The sequence below is a fragment of the Eretmochelys imbricata genome, chromosome 8 (genome assembly GCF_965152235.1).
Source record: "Eretmochelys imbricata isolate rEreImb1 chromosome 8, rEreImb1.hap1, whole genome shotgun sequence".
Taxonomy (NCBI): Eukaryota; Metazoa; Chordata; order Testudines; family Cheloniidae; genus Eretmochelys; species Eretmochelys imbricata.
This window is the reverse complement of record NC_135579.1, coordinates 73,909,423-73,936,726: the sequence shown is the minus strand read 5'-3', so window position 1 is coordinate 73,936,726 and position 27,304 is coordinate 73,909,423. Positions and strand designations below refer to the sequence as shown.

The following is a 27,304-nucleotide window of genomic DNA, read 5'->3' as shown; positions in this document are numbered from 1 at the left end:
GAATCATAGAATCATAGAATATCAGGGTTGGAAGGGACCCCAGAAGGTCTAGTCCAACCCCCTGCTCGAAGCAGGACCAATTCCCAGTTAAATCATCCCAGCCAGGGCTTTGTCAAGCCTGACCTTAAAAACCTCTAAGGAAGGAGATTCTACCACCTCCCTAGGTAACGCATTCCAGTGTTTCACCACCCTCCTAGTGAAAAAGTTTTTCCTAATATCCAATCTAAACCTTCCCCACTGCAACTTGAGACCATTACTCCTCGTTCTGTCATCTGCTACCATTGAGAACAGTCTAGAGCCATCCTCTTTGGAACCCCCTTTCAGGTAGTTGAAAGCAGCTATCAAATCCCCCCTCATTCTTCTCTTCTGCAGACTAAACAATCCCAGCTCCCTCAGCCTCTCCTCATAACTCATGTGTTCTAGACCCCTAATCATTTTTGTTGCCCTTCGCTGGACTCTCTCCAATTTATCCACATCCTTCTTGTAGTGTGGGGCCCAAAACTGGACACAGTACTCCAGATGAGGCCTCACCAATGTCGAATAGAGGGGGACGATCACATCCCTCGATCTGCTCGGTATGCCCCTACTTATACATCCCAAAATGCCATTGGCCTTCTTGGCAACAAGGGCACACTGCTGACTCATATCCAGCTTCTCATCCACTGTCACCCCTAGGTCCTTTTCCACAGAACTGCTGCCTAGCTATTCGGCCCCTAGTCTGTAGCGGTGCATTGGATTCTTCCGTCCTAAGTGCAGGACCCTGCACTTGTCCTTATTGAACCTCATCAGATTTCTTTTGGCCCAATCCTCCAATTTGTCTAGGTCCTTCTGTATCCTATCCCTCCCCTCCAGCGTATCTACCACTCCTCCCAGTTTAGTATCATCCGCAAATTTGCTGAGAGTGCAATCTACACCATCCTCCAGATCATTTATGAAGATATTGAACAAAACCGGCCCCAGGACCGACCCCTGGGGCACTCCACTTGACACCGGCTGCCAACTAGACATGGAGCCACTGATCACTACGCGTAGAGCCCGACAATCTAGCCAGCTTTCTACCCACCTTATAGTGCATTCATCCAGCCCATACTTCCTTAACTTGCTGACAAGAATACTGTGGGAGAGCGTGTCAAAAGCTTTGCTAAAGTCAAGAAACAATACTTCCACTGCTTTCCCTTCATCCACAGAACCAGTAATCTCATCATAAAAGGCGATTAGATTAGTCAGGCATGACCTTCCCTTGGTGAATCCATGCTGGCTGTTCCTGATCACTTTCCTCTCATGCAAGTGCTTCAGGATTGATTCCTTGAGGACCTGCTCCATGATTTTTCCAGGGACTGAGGTGAGGCTGACTGGCCTGTAGTTCCCAGGATCCTCCTTCTTCCCTTTTTTAAAGATTGGCACTACATTAGCCTTTTTCCAGTCATCAGGGACTTCCTCGGTTCGCCACGAGTTTTCAAAGATAATGGCCAATGGCTCTGCAATCACAGCTGCCAATTCCTTCAGCACTCTCTGATGCAACTCGTCCGGCCCCATGGACTTGTGCACGTCCAGCTTTTCTAAATAGTCCTTAACCACCTCTATCTCCACAGAGGGCTGGCCATCTCTTCCCATTTTGTGATGCCCAGTGCAGCAGTCTGGGAGCTGACCTTGTTAGTGAAGACAGAGGCAAAAAAAGCATTGAGTACATTAGCTTTTTCCACATCCTCTGTCACTAGGTTGCCTCCGTCATTCAGTAAGGGGCCCACACTTTCCTTGGCTTTCTTCTTGTTGCCAACATACCTGAAGAAACCCTTCTTGTTACTCTTGACATCTCTTGCTAGCTGCAGCTCCAGGTGCGATTTGGCCCTCCTGATATCATTCCTACATGCTCGAGCAATATTTTTATACTCTTCCGTGGTCATATGTCCAACCTTCCACTTCTTGTAAGCTTCTTACAAGAATGATTCTCACTAATTAAAGAAAAATGCAACCAAATTTTAAAATAGGCCAGAAAACAAGCTGATACAATTTTAAAGGTAGGGTGTGGGGCTGAGATGGTAAATACATTCTAAAACTGCTTATGAGAGTTAAATGTTTGGTTGTAACAATAAGACCAGTTTTAACTTTTATCAGTACTATAGTATGTATTGTTAGTACTCATTTGATGATCCAAAGCTTTTTAAAATTGAAATAGAAATATAGGCCATGATACCTGCAAATAATTATGCACTTGCTTGACTTTAAGTACGTGAATGGTGTCATTGACTTAAATGAGACTACTTTGGTGTTTAGACATTTGCAAGATCTGGGTCTTAGTTAATTTAAATCAATTTGTGTACAAAGTCTGACTAGGCAAAATTGTGTTTTGAACTTTTACCAATGTAAGCAAGCAATTTGCATGATATATTTAATCCAACTGTTTTTGGTTTGTTTGTATTAACTTGTATTACTATTATTTATTCCTAGATCTCCCTGGTAAATAACTTTTTGAAGTATGGGCTAAATGAACTTAAGCTTTGCTTCCGAGTAAGACTCACAAAATACCTCTATGAGGAATATTTACAGTAAGTCATAACTTTTTTAATGCTTAAAATATTAAAAGTGCGGTGTAATGTATCAACTATAAAATAAATCCAAGTAAATATCAAATAAGAGATGGGATAGTTTGTGGAGTTTATAAATGTTCTGAAGTGGCTTTCAGCTACTCATTTAATACTACTTGAATCATTGATTCATTTTAGGTAAAACATAGCAAGTTTCTCAATCATTGTTTTGTTGATGTTTTAGGGCTTATACGTATTACAAAATGGGAAATCTGGACAACAGAATAGCTAATCCAGATCAACTGCTCACCCAGGATGTGGAAAAATTCTGTAACAGTGTAGTGGACCTGTACTCAAACCTTAGTAAGGTGAGTTCCTTTAATAAAACTTTAATCTTTTATTAATAGTTGTCATTTGGAATCATTAAACACTGTGCAAACATTTACAAGTGTCAAGGAATACAAATAGCATTGAATAAATGTATGATGATAAATCTTGTCAGAGTTTAGGAAGATCACTTTCATTTATGAATTATTGTATAGGATTGAGTCCACTTTATATCTAGTGAATTCATTTTCGTCAGAGTTATGTGAGGGAAATATTTTTCCTTACACAATGGTCGTCTTCCTTATTTGTGATTTTTTTTTCCCCCCTTCCATGCTCCTTCCACAAACAGTAATTTTTTCCTTTTGGTTTTCTTTTAATATTCACCATTTTGAGAAGGTTGTGAGAGCACAGTCTTTTGTCAATTATTTAGTTTTCAAGGGAAAGAAAATTCTCATTCTTATTTGTCTTTTCTCTTTGATTTTAATATGTGAGTGGTTTGTGTTTCAGTGGTGGGGAAGGGTGAAATGAATAAAGAAATGCCCTCTTTACTTAATGGTTTCAGGTGTGTTTCCTAACTTTGGAGCAGGGAAGCAAAAGTGCCTATTCTGAAGGCAGTTTTGTAATTTAGTGGAGGAGTTTTTTTTTATCGAAGTGTTCAGAAGTTGGCTCTATGTACAGAAGTAATTGGGTGGGTAAGTGAGCAGAGCTAGCAGGTTTAAAAATACTTATTAGGATGACTTTCTGTCCTTGAAATTACTCCTGCATGAAAGTTTGGTTGGACAATGCTAGATTTGTTGTGAATATAAACCTAATGCTTCACAATTTTATAATAGTGGTATCTAGTCGGGCATGTTTCATTGAGACCTGGTTGGATGAAGCAAGAGACTTTCACAAAATTGAAGATCAACAGAAAAATGTCTTTGAAACAGATATTTATCTTTAAAGGAACCAGTTTAATTTTATAGAAGAATATTCCCTTGCAGTATTTCAGTCCAAATATTAGAAAATGACTATAGATTAAAATGAAATATTCTTGTATATGGAATAGGTCATACAATAGGTCAGTGGTCTCCAACCTTTTTATACCCAAGATCACTTTTTGAATTTAAGGGTAATCCAGGATCTACCCAGTCCCTTCCCCGAAGCTGCCTGCCCCTAACACCCACCCCCGTCACTCGCTCTCCCCTACCCTCACTCACTTTCACTGAGCTGGGGCAAGGGGTTGGGGTTCAGGAAGTGGTGTGGGCTCTGGGTTGGGGCTGAGGGGTTCACAGTGTGGGAGGGGGCTCCGGGCTGAGCCTGGGGCAGGGGGTTGGGGTGCAAGCTCTGGGAGGAAGTTAGGGTGGAGGAGGGGGCTCTGGGCTTTAGCAGAGTGTTGGGGTGCACGAGGGGATGCGGGGTGCTGGCTCTGAGAGGGTGGTTAGGGCTGGGGTTGGGGTGCAGGAGGGGGTTTGGGGTGTCAGCTCTGAGGGGGGGGAAGGGCCGCAGAGCCGCGCTGGCCACTTCCGGGAGTGGCGTGGGGCTGGGGCAGGCAGGGATTCTGCCACTGTGGCAGCCCCGCTGCGCTGTCGGAGATCATTTTCGACTGGGAGAGTCTCTAGGATCGACCGGTTGGTGACCACTGCAGTCGCTGTTCATTGCGCTCTATTTTTTTTATAGTCAAATACAAACACAGCCTTTGTCCTATGACATTTACTTGCTTGACCAAACTGAGTAAGATATACAAAGTAAACAAAAGATGTTGAAAAGATTTTTGAAAACTGTTTCATGAGTGGTACTGGTAACAAAACTAAAACTATTAGATATGTTTTCTTTTGTAAGAAAGAAGGAGAGTCACACAATTGATATATCTCTTCTTAAGATGTAGTTACCATGAGGTACGTTTCTATGGTTCCTGCTTTTAAGATATTGGTGTTTATCGCATAACGTGTACTCCTCTGTTTCTTTAAGTAGGCACAGGTGGATAAGAGCATTCTGAGGGATACACAAATTACTGTAACCCTGTATGAGCAATTTTACATTGAATATGTATACAATCTCTGATGTAATATACGGCACTTTGAAAACATGCACTGGAATAAGAAATGCTTTTCCTGGTATGATCCATCAGACTTGTCAGATTAGAAAAACTCTATAGCTTTTATTTAGGTGTTAAAGATGAATATTAATAAAATAAATTAGAACATCATTATGAGAAAACAGTGACTTTTCCCCCATAGTGTTCTAACGTACATTGGAAACCTGTTGGAAGTTACATTTTTTAAGTTCTTGTTTTCACAACTCAATACCTGTGATCCATTAAAAAACAAACAAAAAAGCCACCCATCAGTTAGATCAACTTATAGTATTTGTAATGTTTTAAATTGCCATAAGTTAGTAAAAAAAAATTTTTTTAACATATTTTGATCAACAAATAACCCTTTTCAGTTTGGCTTCTATCTCCCATAACAACTGTCTGACCACCATTAGGACACACCTCACAAGGGTGAAATTCTTCCGTCTGGTATATTACTGTGCCAGGGAGACCATTTTATGCTTGTGCAAGCAGCCAGCCAGGATGAATTCAGAGAGCACAAATGTGTTAGGCGATACACCTAGCTAGTATGTTGGGGATGTGAACTACATCTCCAAAAGGGAGGGCTTTCAGATTAAGGGCCAGTCTAGTATGTAGTAACTAGCATTCAAAATAGCAGTTGAGTTGCTGCAACTCAGAGAAGTGATAAACTGCATCAGGAGTGTCATGACAATCTGGTGTCATCCTGCCCTTTAAAGTTGAATGTCCCTTGTGCCATATGCATGGCCAGCTGTATGCTGTCACTCCTCATTCCAGACCGTCCCCACTCTGCATGATTGTTTCTAGAAAGGCTAGGATTTAGCCCTGTGTTGTTCAGTTTAACAAGCTTAAACCAAATTGGGAGGTATAATTTTTTAATGTACTCTGCAGGGTGTGTGATGATTAGTATTAAGCACACATGATGCCATTTTCAATTGCTGAGCAAAATATGTAGCCTAAATTATCAGGCTGTCTGGAATGTTGCTTTTTGTTTCAGCTTTTTGTTTAATTATGGAATGTAAACTTTTACAATTTTATGTTAACTGAAGTATGTACCCGATTAATATGCTACAAAATCTGATTATTTGACTCTTTATATCCATGTTTTCTTCTGTGTCTTCTAATACTAACTTTTTTCTGTTGCAGCCATTTTTGGATATAGTTTTGTATATCTTCAAGCTGACAAATGCCATAGGAGCTCAGGTAAATCTATTTTAAAAAAAAGTTTACGATGCTTGAAATAAATCTTTCAGTGTCTTAGCTATTATATCCATTTGGAGATCGATGAAAATCATACTCAGCTACTTTTAAATATACTGTATTCTTTCAGAAAATGGACATCTGTTTTCATACTAGTTATGAAGTGCCATAAAAGCTCACTATTTTGAAGGAAACAAAATAAAAAAACTGATATCTGAGAATTTGGAGGCTTTCAAGAGAACAGATGACTTCTAGAAAGACCTGCAGGTTCTTCGTTTCCTTTCATCAGTTGTACAAAAGGCTTTCATCAGTTGTGCAGTACCTTTTCTAGCTGGATTATGTCTTGTACCACAGTTGTTTACTCTCTACAAAAACATATTTCCTATCTCTATAAAACCTACTACATCAAAGGGGAGCTGTTTGTTGTACAGGATTTGGGACAGAAGACAGAAATGTGAGAAGCAACATCTTAGACTTAATATAAAATTTAAGAGTCAGTACAAGCTCTTTTTAAATTATTTGCTTTATCTTCTCAGGTGGGGAAAAAAAAATCCTCATACAGGCGTTTTGTGTCTAATTCTTGCTTCATTACTATTTGCTAGTCTTACCTCTGTTCATGAGTTGTAGAAAGATAAAAGAAGTTATACTTTACAGTGGGAGCCTAATTTTCTTTCAAGGAGTACTCCTTCAGCACACATCACACTTCCTTTTCCCCTGGATAAATGTTGCTTACTGATTTCCCATAATTTCACATTGAAGACTGCACCAGAGAATTCATAGTAGGGTCTATGTCTGTGCCTCAAGAGGGAGGAATGTATGGGGTTGTCTTAGAAACTACAGGTGACCTGCATAATTATTAAACTTCAGAATTGTAGAACATGTGATAGTCTCAAGTTTCTAGTAGGAGAGTTTCTTCTCAGTTACATCTGAGATAGCACATATATTTCTCTGTATTTAGAAGAGCAAATGGTATCATCTTGGATTCCAATATGCAACTGCTTTCAATTTTGCCTTGTTAACAGGGAATGCTGTGTACTGTACTTTTGCTATATGAAGGAAATGAAAGTTTTTTTTGTTTGTTTAGGGTAACTGTTTTAGTGGTGCTAAAGTTGTAGTAAACCTATGTGACGATGCTGCCCATGGGAACCAGCTGAAGTCACTCAATTAGGGTGAACTGCAAACAAAACGGGGCAGACAAACCCCAAAAGCTGGTGGATATTTCAATACTTAGATATACCAAGCCAGCACAAAACAGCTTCTATAGTACCTCACTGGTTACTCAGAAGTCCAAACAACGCAGTTCCCTTAAAGTACCCAGCCTCAAGCCTCCATCCGGACACATAGTCAGATACAATGATGATTACTGAAAATCTTATCTCATCATACAAAAGAAAAGGTTCTTCCAATCCCAAAGGATCAGCCACCACACCCAGGTCCAGTTACACCTCTACCCCAATATAACGCAGTCCTCGGGAGCCAAAAAAATCTTACCACGTTATCAGTGAAACCGCGTTATATCGAACTTGCTTTGGCCTCAAGCATTTCCGTTATTAATAGTCACTTCCCACCCCCAGCTCCCTGTCCCCTGACTGCCCCGACCCCTATCCAACGCCCCCATCCCCTGACCACCCTGCCCCCAGAACCTCCAAAACATCCAACCGCCCTTGCTCCCTGTCCCCTGACCCCCCCCCCCCCGACCCTCTGCCCCTTATCCAACCCCTCGGCCCTGGCCTGGCACCCTTAACATGCCGTTCAGACACGCTGATGCGCTGATCCGCCAGAGTGCACAGCCCCGGCCCCCAGAGCACTGTATTACTGCGTTATATCCGAATTCGTGTTATATCGGGTCACGTTATATCAGGGTCGTGGTTTATAACTTAGATCTTACCCAAAATACGCTATTATAGCCCATTCTTATTAACTAAGCTAAAATTTATTAAGAAAAGAAAAGAGAGAGTGTTTGTTAAAAGATCAATATACATACAGACTTGAATTCAGTTCTTGAGGTTCAGATACATAGCAGAGATGAGCTCGTAGTTGCCAAAAGTCCTTTTAGAAATAGTCCATAGGTTATAGTCCAATGTCCATATTCAGGGCGACTCCAGTCAGTGACTGGGGATCTCAATCTTTATGGCTTAAGGTTTCCCCCTCCTGAAACCCAAAGCAGATCTGAGATGAAGAAGGATCGGGTCCCAGGGTTTTTATACATTTCCAGCAGCCTTTTGGCCTGAACAACAGGCTTAACTTTCCTTCTTCTAAACATCATGGCATTTAGCACAGGGTAACTTATCCATTAAACAGTTCAGCTACAGGTTACCACAACCTTCAAAGAGACATAGTATTATAGTCTATATTTCACTCCAGTGTCTTCATAAATGTTAAAAAACCAAAGCTATAGCAATAGACAAGACTTGTTTGCTTACATCACAAGACCTGAACAAACATCTACCCTTCTATCTCTAACAATGCAGACTTACATTTCAAAGCTCTAATCATTTACATATCTTCCTAACCTCCTTTAAAGTTTGGCTATGGTTCTGGTCAATCTGTGAGTTAATTAACTCTTTCTGGCCCTGTCACCTTTTAATGAGATATTAAATTACACTCATAATGTCATAACCTAAAATTAAAAATCTGTTAAATTAGTAAAATTAGTAAATTAGTAAAATTAGTAAGTCGTTTCCAATCTTACAAACTTTGTACATTAACAAAAATGTTCAGTTTCCAGCAGCAAGTAACCAGTGTGTGCATTGTTAGGTTTGGAAGAAGGGTAAGCAAGCTAGTTAAGCGGCAAATCTTTTGACTAATCATGGCAAACCTGTGCCAGCGTTAACATAAAATTTATTTTCAAATAAACCAAATAAATTCTTGCTGTTTTCAGATGGTTACATAATTTAGTAAGTCTATGTTAATGCAGTATTAACTATAAAGTAACTACAAGAAAAGCGATTTGATTTTAAAATAAAAAAAAAAAACTTCCATGAATGTGGTATGGCACGCTGAAAGTTTAACATGTTACATAAGCACCTTTTAAAATGTCCAGGTTCTAGCTTTGAGTTGAAATCAGACTTTAATCCTTCTTCATTGTGATGGCATGACTTATACTATTTTTTCAAAGATTTTGAAGTTGTAAAATTATTGCTTAAAGAAATGCTTATCCGTTTTGGCTGAGTGAAGCAAGGTCCAACACTTGATGGCATTCATCTGCAATGCCATAACTTTGGAATGCTGTGTCCGATCAATTACAAAATTCCACGGAATGTTATAGAAATCTATGGCACGAATTGGAGTTGGTGCAAATTGGAATACTATTCCTTGATTTTCAGGACTATCAGGGCCCCCAGACTAATCTCTCTGCCACCCGCGGCTGCTGCCTACATACATCAGAGCAGCAGCAGCTTAATTTGCTGTGTGGGAACAGTGTATGAAGTCTGGATTGCACCAGAAATAAGAGACTTTTAAAGGGAAGGATTATAGGGTAGGAATCAGAGACCTGAGGATGGGTGGGGGAATAACTGTGTGTATGGCCGGGGGTGGGGGGAGGGAGCGGGGAGATAGAATGGGGATCCAGTGTGGATGGGGCAAGTGTGTGAGGGTAGGGGGGAAGCAGCAGGGACTGGAGGGATAGAGCGGTGGAGGGGGAGGAAGCAGGGACTCAAAGAGGACTGGGGTGCTGGTGGTAGTAGGGGAAGCAGGCACCTGGAGGGCACTGGACTTGGTGATCATAGGGGGAAGTGCTCCCCCTAACACACACACGGGGGTGGGGGGCATAGAAGCAGGGATCTGGAGAGGGGAAAGCAGGGGGAAGAAATGAGCACCAGGAATGTGAGAGACAGTGGTATAGTGGGACAGGAGTTCCTGAAATAGAGGGGCCGGTGGCACACAGGGAGCTTGGTGGCAGGAGGAATAGAGGGATGCAAGGAGCCTCTGGTGGGTCCAGTGTGCTTGACCTACAGAAGTTACAAGTGTGCAGCTCCTTAGTTCTAGAGTTTTTATAGTCCTGTCTTTTTCTTTAATATTCACAGGGTCCAGCTACCATGATGGCCTACTTGATAGTTTCAGGCTTTTTCCTTACACGTCTAAGGAGACCCATTGGCAGGATGACGATTGCTGAACAAAAATATGAAGGAGAGTACAGATTTGTCAATTCACGGCTCATTACAAACAGGTATGGATTTATTTGTTGAATAAATGAAATCTTTGTAGTATTGCAAGGTACTTACTCAAGTAAATTCTAAAAACGTACTGAATTAATTTTGAGGAAAATGTTTATTTCTATGTGGACTAATTATTTAATAACTCCTATATCCATTATTTACTCATTTTAAAAGGCAAACTGTAGTTGAGATACTATAAAGCTCTGTCCTACAATTGTCTTGTGGTAATATTGTAAACTCATCTTTGGTGAGAAGGTAATTAAAATAATGTCTTTTATTAGAGCTTCATTTTTATAGCTAACTTTTTCAGGCTGGTCGCTCTGCAAGGATTGTCTATATTAAAAATTAAATGAATTGTCTTTTTTTTTTTAGTGAAGAAATTGCTTTTTATAATGGGAATTTAAGGGAAAAACAGACGATTCATAAAACCTTTCATAAACTGGTAAGAGAGCATAAAATACTTGTTTATAGCTTAAATGCTAAATTTTCACTTAACCAAATTCTAAGGAATATTGTTATGGTGGTTCATAATGCTGAATTTGTGCTAGTCTTTTTGTTTTTGCCTCAATCCTTCCTTCAGCTGAAAACTGTATTGTGAGGGGGAGAAATCTTACTGCAAACAGTCTGGCACATATGCACCAAATTAATCGTAGCTTCTTAAAGTACGTCTACGTAAGGATAAAAGACCAGCACAGCCACTGCTGGCATGGGTCAGCTGACTTGGGTTGTGGGGCTAAATATTGCTGTGTAGATATTCAGGCTTGGGCTGGAGCCTGAGTTCTGGCACCCTGCAAGGGTGGAGGGTCCTAGAGCTCAGGCTTCTGCCCAAGCTTGACTGTGCACACAGTGATTTTTCAGCCCCAGAGCCCATGCCCTGCGAGCCCAAGTCATACGACGCAGGCCAGCAGTTGGTTTTTAATTCCTGTGTAGATATACCCTTAGAAATTTAACTCTAAATTTCCTGGATTTCTAATGAGTTTTTTGTTAAACTCTGAACTTCTTAAAAAGTGAAAGTGTTGCTCATTCTTCACGTTCGAAGATAACCAGTACATCACTGATTGATTTCATTTCTGTGAACACGAGTGATTGATCAGGCCAATTTGAGCTTTGAACAGTTTGTGATGCACTGAACAAGAGATGCTGCTATGGGTTACTTGATTAACAGCGGACATGCTGCTGGTGTGAGATTTATGCTGCTGGTGCTTCTGCTCTATCTCAGTAGTTCTCTGCTTACAGACTGTAGCTCCAGTATGGATGACACTTTGCCAGGTAGAACAATCATTAGCAAGATCTTCCCATAACTCTGGATCAGTGTTGAAACACCTCAAAGGATAACTAGACTCCCTGTCTTTAAAAAGTTTCTTCTGGTCTCCCTGAGAGCGCTTTCTCTCCTTTAGCTCACCATAAAAGATCATCTTTGGCAGTCGCTCATCTGACATTCTGGTGACTTGGCCTGCCCATCTTATCTGTGACTTCATCAACAGAGTATGGATGCTTGGAGTGTCTGCTCACAGGAGAACCTCAGTGTCTGGAACCTTGTCTTGCCATCTTATCCTCATTAGTTTCCTCAGACAACCCACGTGAAAGTGATTCAGCTTCATAGCATGGCATCTGTACACCGTCCAGGTTTCTCATGCATACATCAAAGTTGGCAACACAATGGCTTTGTAGACCTTCAGTTTTGTTTGTTGACACATGCCTCTGTGCTCCCACACATTTGTATGTAGTCTGCCAAAGGCAAATTGCTTTGGCAATTCTGGTGTTGGTTTCATCATTGATGTGAACTGCACGTGACTGTGTACTGCTGAGATAGGTGAACTTGTCCACTGCCTGGAGGATTTGACCATTCACTGTGATAATAGGCTCTACGTAATGCTTTTGTGGTGCAGGCTGGTACATCACTTCTGTCGTCTTGATATTTATTGTGAGACCAAAATTGCCACAAGCTGAAGAGAAATAGTCGATACCCTGCTGCATGTCAGACTCAGATTTGGCATTCAGGGAACAATCATCAGCAAACAGGAGGGTTACAAACAATCATTTCCTGTACCTTGGTCTTTGCCTGTAGTCTCCTCAGATTGATGGTATCTGATGCCAATCCTGGTGTCACAGTCACGAAAGGCATCTGTAAGCATGGCAGAAAATATCATACTAAAGAGAGTTGGGGCAAGCACACAGCCCTGGTTCAGTCAATTGGTGACTGGGAATGGTTCAGATGACTCACCGTCAACAGTCCATAATGGAAGTGAGCATGCCATATGGAATTGCTGAACCATTGTGATGAATTTCTCTGGGCAACTGAATTTTGCCATGATCTTCCAAAGGCCATCCCGACTGACCGTATCAAATGCTTTTGTCAGATCAGTGAAAGTCATATACAGGTTGGAGTTCTGTTCCAGGCATTTCTCCTGAAGTTGATGAGCTGCAAACACCTTATCTGTGGTCCTCTGACCTTTCCTGAAGCTACATTGACTCTCAGGCAGGAGCCCTTGGTTCCATGTGTTGCACAAAAATTCTGGCGAGAATTTTGCCAGCTATGGACAACAAGGAGGTGCCCTGATAGTTGCTGCAAGATTGTCTGTTGTCTTTCCACTTGTACAAGTGGATGATGGATACATCCTTGTACTCCTGAGATATAGTTCTTTGAGACCATGTTGACTGGAAACCTTCAGTCAATTTCAGAGTCACGTGCAAGTCTCTGCTAATATAGCAGACTTCTGCTAGTATTGCATCTGCACCAGGTACTTTACCAGTTGATAGCAGGTCGCTTTCGCAGTTTCAGATCAGCGTTGGGGGATCAGCAAGAGAGGTTGATATCAGTCGGGGGCTACCAGTCAATTGCCTCCTCACTAATAGGTGATTGTTGATTGAGGATATTGTTAAAATGTTCTGCCCACCTTTCCAGTAGCTTTTCTTTCACAATAAGCAGTGTGTCACCATTGGCACTCAGTATTGGAGATGTTCCTGATGACCTAGGCCCATAGATTGTCCTCAGAGTATCATAGAAGTTCTTCATATCATTTGAGTCTGCATAGGACTAAATCTCATCTGCCTTGTTGCTCAGCCATGAGTTTTACATTTCTCTAAGTTTGCAATGGACAATCCTTTTGATGTTTTTAATCCGTGTGTAGAGATACCCTTAGAAATTTAACTCTAAATTTCTTGGATTTCTAATGTTTTATTAAACTCTAAACTTCTTGAAAGGTAGTGTACATTGAAACCACTGATATGTGCCAGCACTTCAGTGGAGTTGGGTGAGTGTGTGTGTGTGTGTGTGTGTGTGTGTAATTTACTACATAAATTAGTTTTAGCACACAGTATGTAAACTTGCAAGACTGCTACTGGCCAAGTGAGTGATGATCTTACTAGTGAGGCAAGGTGCGTGAGGTAATATTTTTTAATTGGACCAACTTCTGTTGGTAAGAGACAAACTTTGAAGCAACACAGAGCTTTTCGGGTCCTGTAAAATATACTATCCCACCTACCTTGTCTCTCTAATATCCTGGGACCAACGTAGTTACAACTACACTGCAGTCTCACTAGTGTCATACAGAAGATGGCAGGTTTTGGAGCAGTCTTGAGGAATGTGCTATTTGGACCCTAATGAAAAGATGACGTGCTAACTAACTAGCCCGTTAGTTAATTGAGTGACTGCAATGCCAGTTTTGAGAGAGAACATGCATCTCATATTCCATAAAGAATGATAGGTGGTGTATTCAGCAAAGGAGTAGGATCAAGTGGGAAATATGAGGGAAGAACTGAAAGCTGTGGACTTTAATTGGCCATACAGAAATGCATGAGGGGTCCACACGCTGGCAAAAGAACATAATTTAATTTTTTCCCTAAAATTCTTGAATAGGCCCTCATCTCCCATCTTGATTACTGTGACACGCACACCCCCTTTGGACCTTTTTGACACCCATCTTACCTCACTTGGGCCCATTTAAAAACTGCCACTACGACTCTTTCTGGCCTGTCGTTCTGACTGTGGGAACAACCCCCAGTCTTTGAATCCATTCACTAATTTTGTTTCCCATAAGACCAAAATTCAGACTATACGTCCTCCTCACCTTGAAGGTTCTTCAACTCTTGTTCCATTACCTATCCACTTTTGTTTCTTGCTGTCTGTCATCTTTGTTCTGCCAGTGACATGAGATTTTAATATCTGTCTACTTCTCCTATAAACATCTCCACACTTTTTTCCATTCTTCCTTGTAAGTGGTACATCCTCCTTGAATTAATCTGTGAAACTATTAGTCTTTTCATCAGATGCCTCCACCAGACCCACTTCTGTTGTGACACCTCCAAAAAAGGTGAACCAGTTATAGCTAGATGTTTTAGCAGTTAGGATTAGCTGATTTTATTTAATATTTTTTCATTTCCTGATTATTTGAAACTATAGCTAATCTATCTAACAGTGACCTTTATTTCACAACCCAGGTCCTTTCTTTGCATCACTTGCAAACTTTCCTCTTATTTACTGTTCAGTTGTTTGTGTGTTCTTTCAGATTACATTGTAAGCACTTGCGGGGTAGGGACTCTATCTGGATTTTCTCAGTGCCTAACACAATTAGGTCACAATCTTTATTGGGGCCTGCCTCTTTGATTTACTGCAAAATAAATTATTTTTTTAGAATTAAATTTGCTTCTCTATTGTAATTGCAGGGCGCATGGCAAATATTTGTGTATGCTACATTTTTTCATATGTATTGTTTTTTTTCCAGGTGGAACATTTGCATAATTTCATCTTGTTTCGGTTTTCTATGGGATTCATAGATACTATCATTGCCAAATGTAAGTGTTTTCCCAATGCTAGTGGACTGTTTTTTATAGTACAAGTGGTGTTACAAATATTTTAATATGTGTTCATTTTATGTTCTGATTTAACTTTTCTTGCTAGAAAACATTTACTTTTAAATATTGCAGACCTAGCTACTGTGGTTGGTTACCTGGTCGTTAGTCGTCCGTTTCTGAACCTAGCTCATCCTCGCCATCAAAAGAGTACCCATTCAGAACTCTTGGAGGTAAGTAATGCAGAATAGAAATAAGTAAAATATAGTAATTGCTTGAATTTTGTTAGTTCACATAAGTAAACATAGTTGTATTTTGCTATTTAAGGATTACTACCAAAGCGGAAGAATGTTGTTGAGAATGTCTCAAGCTCTGGGCAGAATAGTCCTGGCAGGCCGTGAAATGACCAGATTGGCTGGGTAAGATTGATAACTGGTGTTCACAGCTGCTTAAAACTATTTTATTTTAGATATATTTAGTTCCTGTACTCCATAGCTGTTATTTATAAATGGATTGTAGTTTAAAACAAAACAAACGTGCACTCATTTTGCACAGTGCAGCAAAAATATAGACATTAATAAACATCTTACTGTGAGAATATTAGGGAAAATTAATGTTTTCAAGTACATTGGTAATTTCTGAGCCTATTAGTGGTTTCAGATGTTTTGAATGTGAGATCAGCAGTGATGGGCAGTATGTAAGTAAACCATTTTCCATCTTAATGTAATGTTGTTGGGAGAATATTTTAATATGAAAGTTTTACCTTCAAGCTTAACTTTCTAAAGTGTTAAATATTTCACCATTTTAAGGGCCATCTTGATAAACTGCAGAGGTTAGGAGATTTCTTTATTGGAATTAGGAAGCTTTTAATGCAGTTCTAGAGCAAAATTGATTATATTCCAGAGTTTTGCAGTATCTGGTGCTTGAGGTAACGAGCCCAAGACATACAACAAAAAATAAACACGTATGTTTTGAAACAGGTTGCATTCAGAAAGTACTGTATCCCAATCACACTGCAAAAATGTGATTACAGTTCTTCCTTATTATGATTTTAATTTTGACAGTGTAGGGTACTTATTAGAAGTTTATTTTTGTGCGTAACAATAAAATCCTTAAAATGTTTCTGAAGATTAATTCTTAATGCATCCTTATTTTAGCTTCACAGCTCGAATTACAGAATTAATGCAAGTACTGAAGGACTTGAACAGGGGCAGATATCAGCGGACTATGATATCACAACAAGAGAAAGGTAATTATGACAGAAGTTTAATGCACAATACTCACACCTTGGCAGACATAAATCTAGTCTCTAATACTTGTTTATCTTTTTTAAAATTTAAGATGGAGATAGAACCCAAACTATTCCCTTGATACCTGGGGCTGGAGAAATTATCAACACTGATAATCTTATCAAGTATGTATAGAAAGTGTAATGTATAGAAAATATAAACCTGCTTTTTAGTCTTGCCTTATATCACTATTTTTAATACAGTTCATTATATATAACAATATTTTATATCCACTTCCTTCTGTACAATGTCTACAGAATTTTTCTCACAATCCTCACTGCATAAAGCATTCTAAACCTTAGTACTCTCTACTGGTTCTCCAGAATCAATCTCCCTTCTGACCTGTCCTGCTGTCCCCTAGAACATGACTACCCAGATCATTATACTTCCTATCAGTTAAACTACATCTCTTACTAGAATTTCTGCATTGGCTTTCCAACATTCTCCATATACATTTCAAGCCACTTCATCTTTGAGGCACTTGACAGCTATGGCTTGCCTATATAGTTGTCCCTGACTTTTTTTTACAACCCTTTTAGCGCCTTTTAGAACCGTTTTAGACTTTTACAATCTTTTTAGCCAAGTCTTGCTATAAATGCCAGGAAGAAGCTTTCAGTTAATGTTTGTCAAGATACCTCCTACTCTTCTTTAAATTAAAAAAAAAAAAAAAAAAATCCAAGAAGCAGTCCAGCTCTGGCCACATGCAACTCTGTACCTTCATAGCACCTGCTTGTGTTCTAGTATCCTGTTCTTCCACAGAGTTGACCAGTTGGTAAAGAACTATACGTCATAGTAGTAGTAATGTGTCAATTTTACCCATAGGTTTGATCATGTTCCATTAGCAACGCCTAATGGAGACATTTTGATTCGAGACCTTAATTTTGAGGTAAGTTCTAAGATATAAATCTTCATGTAACACTTCAAAAATGAAGGTGACTATTTCCCACAAACTTATTCTGTTATGAACAAAGAAAACAATCAAGAATAAGAACAAAAGATGTGTGTAGGATAGGGATACTGTCAGTGTGGTCATCATATTTTGTTAATTAACTCTGTTAATAAGATATTGGGCTATTAAAATGGATTTTTTCAAAATTGTATTCCCTTTTCACAGTTAATGCTTTCTTTATATGTATACCACTTTTTAACATTTTTTGCTTGGCATTGGCACTGGCACTGAAACTTTTTCACTTTGGGCTCTCTAGCACTAGCATGATGTTGTGGTACTACACACTCACAAAACTTGTCTTGAAGTGTCTGTGTGTATTTCAACTTTTATAGTTTTAGAAAACCAGCAATTTTACCTATCTTTGGGAATTTATATGGGACTTGTTCAAATACCAGTGCTACACCACTGTATCTGACACAAAAAGTACAAAAATGATGAATACATAGTAATTTTTTGAGAAAATCTACATGAGTAGAAAGGAGTAAATGTTTGTAAATCTATTTGTAAATAGAAATGTTTTCATTATATTTAAAAGCGTCCTCCTCTTTTCTACCCAAACACACATTTTGGGTCTAAACTAGTTGAAAGCATTCCACTTATGTAAATATGATTAGAAATTACTGATCTTTTCCTTATCCTAGCATTCCTGCATCAACAAATATATAGCAGAAGTTTACACACAATAGCATGAATAATTTAACCTAAGACGTAAAGAAATGAGAAAACAAGTTATGGAGTGGTAGAGGGAGAAAGAATATGAAAAGAAAGTGTTACTGGATATTAGTCTGCCTAATTGAAGTGTTCTTTATGATAAAAACCTATTTGTGCCAACAATTGAAATAACAGAGTGTAAGTTATGTGGTGTAAGATGGATTGTGCCAGCTCAGATGTACCACAGTTTGCCGTTTTCCTCTTGCTGTTTTTATACAGCATGTCCAATAGGTGGCACTGGAAGGTTTTTCCTGTGTTCGATTGTAACAATCGATTTATAGTAAAAAATTCATCATTCTAGAAAACAAAATTGCAATGCCATAGGTGTGCAATTAGTTAAGTAGAATAGTCAGTACCTAGTTTCATCTGATGCTTTGTTCCAGTTATGACATAAAGCAGGAAAAGTAAAATCCCATTATAACAATTATACTAATTTTATATTCTATTCCTGAAGACCTGATTATATTCTTTTGCTTTCTAGAATGTCGTTATGGCATCTTGTAATTTTGAAACATCTTTAACTAAAAAGTTTGAATAAAAATAAGGCATTTTAATCCTATAAGTTCCTTTTAAATTGCCCATCAACATTGTAGGTAAATTCAAGGCCGCCTCCCCGCCCCCAAAAAAAAAAAAAAATAAAGTTTGAGTTACGGTTAAAAATAAGAATCTGTAACTTCAATGGATATGCCTTAAAAAAAATCATAAAGCTAGGAAATTGAATTTCACGTTGTATTTTTACAGGGTATCCTTAACTTTGCCTGTGGGATCTAGTGTTTTAAGTTCTTAAAATTGTTAAATCTTGGCATACTTGCTCGAGGGGTACATTTGATGTTTAAATTAAGGATGCTTGTTAGATTGGTAGATAATGCTTGATAAACAAGATGATTACGTATCTATGCTTAATCTCACAAGTGTCATAACAGGCTTGACCATTTAAATTTTAAACTTCAGTGATTTGCCCTGAATCTTGACATTATTATATAGTGCCTACCTTTATTATGTGTGCTAAAGGCAGTCAAGGCAATATGATCCCAGCCCTGAAAGGCTAGTCTTCCAAGCAGTCAACCTGCAGACAAAAGTAGGGAAGGGATTTAACAAAAGCAAGATGATACTTTCCTTCTCTCCCTCCTCCTTCACTGTCTTGCCAATTTACTCCTTCCAATCAAACACAAAACTTTTCAGCAATGTTTTCTGCTCACCACTCTTCCTCCAGTGTGGCTTTCTCACTCAACTCCCCCGTACCAGACCAAACTGCATGCAGTCCCCCGACCCCTCCATCGTAGCACATGAAGAGGCTTACTCCAGTTTTGAGGTCTCATGAAGTCATGGTCTGGATTTTATAGGGCTGTGCAGGGATTATAATCTTCACATGGTGACCCATACAGGTTTAACAAATAGTCTAATTATATACCATTTTCGCACTATTAACTAGAGGTTGTCAGAACAGAAAAGACAAATTCATAAAAAAATTTTATTTCCATTTTATATCGGTGTCTTAATCAATTTTCAAACCCGCTCTGCTGTTAATTCAGGAAATTCTCATCAAGTAGTCACTTACTAGCGCTCATTGAAGCCAATCAAATAAAAGAAACTTCAAGTTTCTAAACTAAGCTTCTTGTAGGTCGATTAGTATCCCCCTGCAAAAAATCAGAAAACTTTCCAATAATTAAAACCTGATTTTTTTAACACAAGTATTTCCAAAATGATTTTTATTCAGTTTGCTTTTTAAAAAAAACTATGCAATAATTTTACTGTATCGTCAGATCATATGTGGAAAACTTCAGATAGACTGATTTAGTTTAGGCTACATTTTAATATTGGTGGATGTGTGTCAAAATTGGACTTACTGTGCAAAGGATGGCTTCCAGTCTAATTATGGGGATACTGGCATCTCTACATTAGTACAGATTTTCAAATTTATTTTCCTATTGTTTAATGTGTTGACATGTATTTTAGGTTCAGTCTGGTGCAAATGTTCTGATTTGTGGGCCAAACGGATGTGGGAAGAGTTCACTTTTCCGTGTTCTTGGTGAGGTAAGGAAATACTAAAATGAAATTTATCATTTTAAAAAACACACAACCCCCCACTCTAATTTTTTAAGAGAAATTTTCTTTCTATGACTTTTGTTTTCTTGTTGCAGTTGTGGCCTCTGTTTGGTGGATGTCTAACCAAGCCTGAGAGAGGAAAGCTTTTCTACGTTCCTCAGGTAAAGCAAAGTACCATAGTAATTGATAGTTGTATTTTTTGTTACCTCTTTATTTGATGACTGTTACACAGGTCTGTAATGCTGTAATAATTTGTAATTTAATCCCAGAGACCATATATGACGCTAGGAACCCTCAGAGACCAAGTAATATATCCAGATACTGTAGAAGACCAGAGGAAGAAGGGGATATCTGACCAGGTAAAAAAGACATTCTCCTCAATAACCATTATTTGCAGCCATTACTTTTCCTGATTCTTTGTAGTGTGGGATTATTTATACTTTAAATTTGTTAAATGATAGAGAAACCCAAGTCTGTTACCTGGGGACTCCTTCTGCAGTTTTTTTCAGAGGGTTTTTCCCCCCCCATGTAGATCCAAACAGGAAATGTTGATGGAACCATGGCTTCCCTACAGCTCTTTGCTTTGGGAGACTTCATAGCATTTTGGTTTTTCTCTTAATTCACCTTTTCCATTTTTGAACCTAATTGGCTGTAAGATACAAAGGTTCACCAAATCAAAGGTCATCAGTTGTGGCTTTAAACGTGCCACATTAATGGGCTGCTACTTTCGCCATTTATCACATAACCTCTAGTATTACCTGCCAGCAGATGTCAAGGATGTCATCTGTCTGTTAATGACAGTTTCGCTGTTCATTTAAACTTGTTCTGAAGTATCATTCATTTTTTAAGTTATTGGTATAGCAAGTAAGAACATTAGATTTGTTTACATTTTGAAATGTTATTTTTGGTACCAATATCTTGGGTGATAGAGTGATTTTAATATTTTATAGTATACTATACTAATCTGAGAAATTATTGCAACATGAAGCATGTTTAGGTGTATCTGTAAGCATTATTGTTTTGCTAAAAGGTGCTGAAGGAGTACTTGGATAATGTTCAGTTGGGTCAAATCCTGGAACGTGAAAGTGGCTGGGATAGTGTTCAGGACTGGATGGATGTGCTCAGCGGAGGAGAAAAACAGAGGATGGCAGTGCGTGTCTATCTTATACTTACTTGGAAAATACTGTAAATTATTATAACTAATCTGAAACGTAGATGATATCTAGTCAGTAAATTTTTCTATTGCTTTATTCTTTAAAGAAATAATGTAAGGTTTTTATAATATTAGTGCTCATGAAAATAACTTAAATTACTACAGGTGGGCATTATTATTTTCACATTGTAATGTAGATTTCTGAATGCTTTCTTATCAGATCAACATATTCTCTTCTATTATGTAAGCTCGCCTGCTGGTAATAGCTCACCTTACCTGATCACTCTCGTTACAGTGTGTATGGTAACACCCATTGTTTCATGTTCTCTGTGTATATAAATCTCCCCACTGTATTTTCCACGGAATACATCCGATGAAGTGAGCTGTAGCTCACGAAAGCTTATGGCTCAAATAAATTTGTTAGTCTCTAAGGTGCCACAAGTCCTCCTTTTCTTTTTGCGGATACAGACTAACACGGCTGCTATTCTGAAACCTGTAAAATATTTCTTACCCTTGGAAAGTATACAAAGAATACTATAAAGTGTTCAAATTTTAAGTGAGGTTCAGTAAACGATGGTTAAAAAAAATTCTTTCCCCTTTTAATTTTCAGTCAATAATTTCTGGTTAAAACTTCTAAGACTACAGTATTAGTTGTGATTGTTGAGAACACTTGACTTTCTACTAACAGCATTGATCATTATATATGTAAATATTTTGGCATTCATCCTTTTTCCTCTAGCAAAAATCAAGCCAGAATGATGGTATGGCAGTACATACACAACATTTCTGGGTTAATAAGTAACCAGATAATTGTGGAATGCTGCTTATGTGTTACACATACACCTAAGATTATATTCTATGACAAACTATTACCATTTTTTAAATTAAGTATTCATATTGACTGTGAGCTGCCTGTCTGCTAGAAGACAAACTGACAAGACAGCAAAGGAAATTTTCATTGCACACTGGCTGTAACTCGCTGTGCTTCAGCATTACTCAAGTCTCTGATTATTGCATGGTAATGTACATATTACTGTATCTGCTGAACACTTAGGAGTAATGGGATGAAATCAGACTAAAATGTCTTTAAATAGCTTCATAGTTTTCATTTATGTCTTTTGCGAGAGAGAGGTAATGGTAGCACAAAAACTGAAGTTTTTGAGCAATTGTGTAAATATTTCAAACCATTTGTTAAAATGTTTGTTATATTTCCAATAGATTACAATAGTTTCATCTCTTAAATGCTCATTTAGACAATAGGTTATGCTATTATAAAGATGAAGAAACTTGCATTGTGCTTGTGCTCTCTATTCACAAATGGTGTATTGTTTTGCATTCCAGATGGCAAGGTTATTTTATCATAAACCTCAGTTTGCAATTCTTGATGAATGTACAAGTGCTGTTAGCGTTGATGTAGAAGGCTACATTTACAGTCATTGCCGGAAGGTAAGTTTGTTTTGTTTCTGTTTTTTTTAGATAAAGAAAGAAGGCTGAGATGCATGTAAATTGTTCTTTGTGAATGTAATTTCTAATTTGGAAAATGTTAACTTGACGGATTGGTAAAACTGGACTGCAGCAACAATATTAGACACGATAATATTAAATTTCCAAAAACTTGATTAAAATGTGAAATGGAATCTAGATAACACCCAAAACAATCTTATACTTTTCTTATGGAAAATAACCTTCTCAGCAAGGCCAACAAAACAAAAGGACTTGTAAGTGAACCTATTTTGGAGATAGGAGCCAGCAACACTAGGGGAACTTTCAAAAAGTAAATGAAAAGAAAGTATTTAAAAAAGCATGAAGTTTTAACTTCTTTCCTATTCCCCATCCTCCCCCAGAATTCTCAAAAAAAAAAAAAAAAATTCTACCCTCATATGGGATGTGGTCGGAGAAATATCAAGGGGGTTGATTTCTTTTTGGGGAAGGGGAGAAGGGTTTGAAAATAGAGCTTATAATGGGAAACTCGCTTTAAATTTAACTATGGACCAGTGATGTCCTTGGAAAGGAAACAAACTCCTGCAGGAATTGAAACCTTTATCCAGATCTCTCCGTGGGAGCAGGAGCAGGCCCTAAGATCCTTTTATAGTAGTAATTTTGATGCTGGATGGGCTTTGTGCAAAAGAGCAGTAGTTATTTCATTGTTTAAGTACATTTACCGTTTGGCTGCCAGGTTGTACTGCTTTCTATTTTGAGGATTTACTGTTGCAAAGTGGCTGATAATGCATCCCTCTGGAAAATCAAACCCCTTGTCAGCTGACTCTTACAGAAGGTTAAAATTATTATCACTTTCATTTCTATTTGTTTTAACCATTTACAGCTTAACCATTCAGTACAGTTGCAACTGTTGCTTACAGGTTATTTTAAAGGTGAATTTTTCATTGCATTTAAGAAGCACTTCAAGTTCTTAAATCATTAACATCATACACTTTAGTTTGCAATCAAATACATTTAAAAACAAAATATTTGGAAATAATTTCCTCCTTTACTTACCTGCTAGGGCTCAAGTTCAGGAATTTGTTTTTTCTGCAAGAGCCTATGACATTGCTAACATCTAAGCACAGGGAGTGAATTTTTTAGTCTGATATTTTCAGCTCCTGCAGGAAAAACAGAACATTTAAATAAATCAGTAGGTTTAAAAAACCAAACCTAAAACCTCTTTTGTTTTTCCTCTAAAATGTGCAATATTGAGGCTACACACACATAGTATAAATGATTTAAGGCCTTAAAGCTTTTCTATTTATTAGTATGAGCTTTTAGTTTCATCTTTTAAAATGTTACCAAGTGTGAGGGATCGAGGAAATTAGTTGAGTTTGTCTTATGGGTGAAGTTTTACTTAATGTTTGTATTCTCTTCTTGCTATAGGTTGGCATCACACTCTTCACTGTCTCTCACAGAAAGTCCCTCTGGAAACACCACGATGTATGTCATTTTTATTTTTGTTGATTATGTATTTAGCCTTTTTGTGGGTATTAAATGGACTTTGAGTTCAGGTGCATTCAAATGTCTTGCTTTCCAAACGGACACACTCCTCTCAAAAAATAGTAGCATAGATGATATTTTCATAGTCCAGCAGCAGTATCTGAAGGATTCACAAAAAGCTGTTATGAAAATCTAAGAAATTTACAGTCCTACATTTCTGTTCTGAAGGGTTATCCATATAAATATTCAAAGTTAGTGTTTCTTTGTCTATGGACACTGATTAAAAGAGCCTGTAGCTAAACAATCCTGTAAAACTTTTCTGGCGAAGGTGCCAATGCACATGTTTATAAAGGGCCTTTGTGCCATGCAAGATGTATTTTTAATTGTGGGGCTAATCCTTGTTTATTCTATAACTAAGTAAATTATTGGCTGGAATTTAAATTTTGTGTATGTGCGCTGAGGTACAATGAAGAGAACACTGCTATAAGTATAAAAAATAAATCTGATACAGTTGAAATACACATGGCTTTTATAATCCTATAAAATAGTTTTAGCAAACGTTTTCCCTTCCAGTTACAATAAGATATGATTACCCCCTAGAGGGGGTGTGTAGGTGGGGAAGCATAAAATCTGTGGATATTTTGTTCAGATTGGGATTGGGGAATTCAGTGTTCATGCAGATATTGGGTAAAGGAATGTTAAACATTTTAAACACGTGAAACTGTGATACATGTATTCCTTTTGTCCCCCAAGAAAAGGTATTCCTTTTCTCCCCTAAATTCTTAATCATAATTTCATCTGTTATAGTCCTGAAGTGGACAAAATAAGGATTGTAATTAATAATTGAAGAAATCATTTTACTCTTAGAAAATATATAGAATTTGAAGCTCTGTGGGGATACTCCTTTGCTAATTTCCGTCCCCCAGCACCAGCCAAATCTTTAACAAGGGCCTGATTTTCAAAAAGCACATGCTTAGTTTGTGTATACAAAAATGTACATGAGGGAAGTCAATTGTCTAAGTCCACATTTCTTGGTCAAGGTATAGACTCCAGAGAAAATAATAAAAAAACCCCATAATAATAATAAGTAAATAAAAATATTTTGGGGTCCATTCAAAAGTGTTTGGTGGTCCAGGTTTGGCCCATGGTCCGCCTATTAACTACCCCGATGTATACCATTTCACACCTAATTTATGCACACATTTCTGCAATTCAGGTATTGGTGTAAGTGACTCACTGTGTACAAATACCAGATTTGTACACATAATTATAATTATGCATGCAAATTAGACATCTCTCACAACAAACCAAATCCCAGTGATGAGCAGTATGACCAACTAGCAGAAGATGGAGACAGAACATATCCAAAAAGTCATACAATGTTATTCCTCAAAGGCAATTGAATTGGGTAAGCATTGCAATAGGAGATCATCCTCTGACCAGTTGATTTAGGGTTTTAGTTTTTGTTCTTTAACAATTATTTGCTTATACAATTTATTATGATAAACAAAGCTAATATAAAAATATTTTTTGTCTTTTGGTTGATGATGTACATTTTTCATTCCACAGTTTTACCTGCACATGGATGGTAGAGGAAATTATGAGTTCAAGAAGATAACTGAAGATACAGTTGAATTTGGATCTTAAAATCCATAAAGTTGCAACTACTACAGAGACTGATAATTACAGAGAACATGTAGAAAGGAAAAGTACATAGCAAGATAAAACTACTTGGCTTGTTTTTAAACAAATTAACTAGGTATAGGATAATCCAAAGCAAGCTATTAAGCATTTATTATTATGTAGGATATTGCTAATTGTGTATATGTTGGTTTAATTATTAATATGTACTAAGAATGTCCTTATTCTTGTGGTTTAAAACCTGCCTAAATTAAATTGGGCTTAAATCAATATAACCTGATTCATCTTGGGATGTAAACCATTTGAAGTCAGCTGATTTGACTTTTATGGACCTTCCTGTCCTTCAGTGAAGAACTCTGTTAAAATTAGGGTTACTGCCTCTCCTGTTTCTGGCAACAATTCTGGATTTTCACTGTCTAGTCTATGCATACTTTTGAATTATCCCACATGATGCAGGATGTCCTCCCCTTCATAGCTATATCCTGCTATCCTGTACAGTGCCAGACCTGGGTAGAGGCCAAGCTTTGTGATGGGTGTTGTATGTGCACTGTTCCTGGTGCAGGGTGGACTGAATCCAAGAGGGCAGGAGCCTAATTCCCTCTGCTATTAAAGAGATTAGGCCTGATCCACTGTGCATCTCTAGGCCTTTTCAGCCTGTTTGTCCACAGCTCTCCTGTGTTTCTCACTGTCTCCCATTCTTCCCCCATTCGACAAAAGCAGTGCTGCACTGTGTTCGCCTCCTCCCGCAGAAAAGGCAGTGGAAGCAAATGGGGAGAGTTGAGAAGAAATTGAGATGGAAGGGAACTGACGGAAAAAAAAAAATAGTAGTGAAAATGGTATTCTGTATTTCAGGGGTCACGGTCCTTGACTATTTTTCATTTGGGGTTGTGTAGACACACATGACAGCTCTGGGAAGTTGAGGAGTATGATTTTAGTTCCCACAGCAATGGTGGAGGAGGGAGAATGATTAAAAGACCAATCTGCCTATTGAAGTCTTAGGAGTTTTGCCACTGACATTAATGGGACCAAGAATTGGGCCCAAAATGTATCCTTCTAAAGCACTTACCATCCCTCCATGAAAGCAGTAGCAGACTTTCAATTGTCTCAGTAGCAGACTTTCAGTTGTCCTCTTTGCTCCCATTCCTGGGAAATGTGGTGATGGTGGTCTTCCCTCAGAGTCCTTCTTTGTCCCGCTTGTTAAAATAGGATGTACCCTGTCCAGCTGCTGTATAGGTTTGGGTTTTAAGAGGGAGTGATGATGGTAGCCTCTGTTTTGCTTTCCACCTTTTTATGTGATGTCTGGGGTCCCACATCTCAAAATTCATCAAAATTTGACTCCATTTCCTGAGGGGTTTTTAGGCAATTTGTATGTAAATTAGTAAATCGTATGACAGTGGTCCATGGACCACTAGTCCATGGAGTGCTGGTTCTTTCATTCCAACTGCCAAATTTTATTAAAAGACAGCTAAAAATACAGTAAATACTTTAATATTACTTTTCTATGTAAACAATTACTGTAGTTGCCACATGATTTTAA

General features: G+C 38.2%; 1 protein-coding gene across 6 annotated transcripts in view; it reads left to right on the top strand.

Annotated features, from left to right (window-relative positions):
* Positions 1–26,042, top strand: part of ABCD3 (ATP binding cassette subfamily D member 3) — a 76,262-nt gene extending 50,220 nt beyond the window's left edge. For 4 of the 6 annotated variants that reach the window (XM_077823928.1, XM_077823929.1, XM_077823932.1 and 1 more), the window contains 18 exons: positions 2,449–2,546; positions 2,770–2,893; positions 6,052–6,108; positions 10,131–10,273; positions 10,635–10,704; positions 14,987–15,056; positions 15,189–15,286; positions 15,381–15,472; positions 16,211–16,302; positions 16,395–16,467; positions 17,165–17,228; positions 19,959–20,036; positions 20,144–20,209; positions 20,318–20,407; positions 21,079–21,198; positions 22,543–22,647; positions 24,070–24,126; positions 25,696–26,042. In XM_077823928.1, the coding sequence (XP_077680054.1) occupies positions 2,449–2,546; positions 2,770–2,893; positions 6,052–6,108; positions 10,131–10,273; positions 10,635–10,704; positions 14,987–15,056; positions 15,189–15,286; positions 15,381–15,472; positions 16,211–16,302; positions 16,395–16,467; positions 17,165–17,228; positions 19,959–20,036; positions 20,144–20,209; positions 20,318–20,407; positions 21,079–21,198; positions 22,543–22,647; positions 24,070–24,126; positions 25,696–25,773 (1,575 nt within the window). In that variant the 3' untranslated portion in view covers positions 25,774–26,042. Of the gene's footprint in view, positions 1–2,448; positions 2,547–2,769; positions 2,894–6,051; positions 6,109–10,130; positions 10,274–10,634; positions 10,705–14,986; positions 15,057–15,188; positions 15,287–15,380; positions 15,473–16,210; positions 16,303–16,394; positions 16,468–17,164; positions 17,229–19,958; positions 20,037–20,143; positions 20,210–20,317; positions 20,408–21,078; positions 21,199–22,542; positions 22,648–24,069; positions 24,127–25,695 lie in introns of those variants that run through there. The other 2 variants (XM_077823930.1, XR_013346840.1) reach the window with 2 other exon arrangements.
* The last annotated feature ends 1,262 nt before the right edge of the window (positions 26,043–27,304 follow it).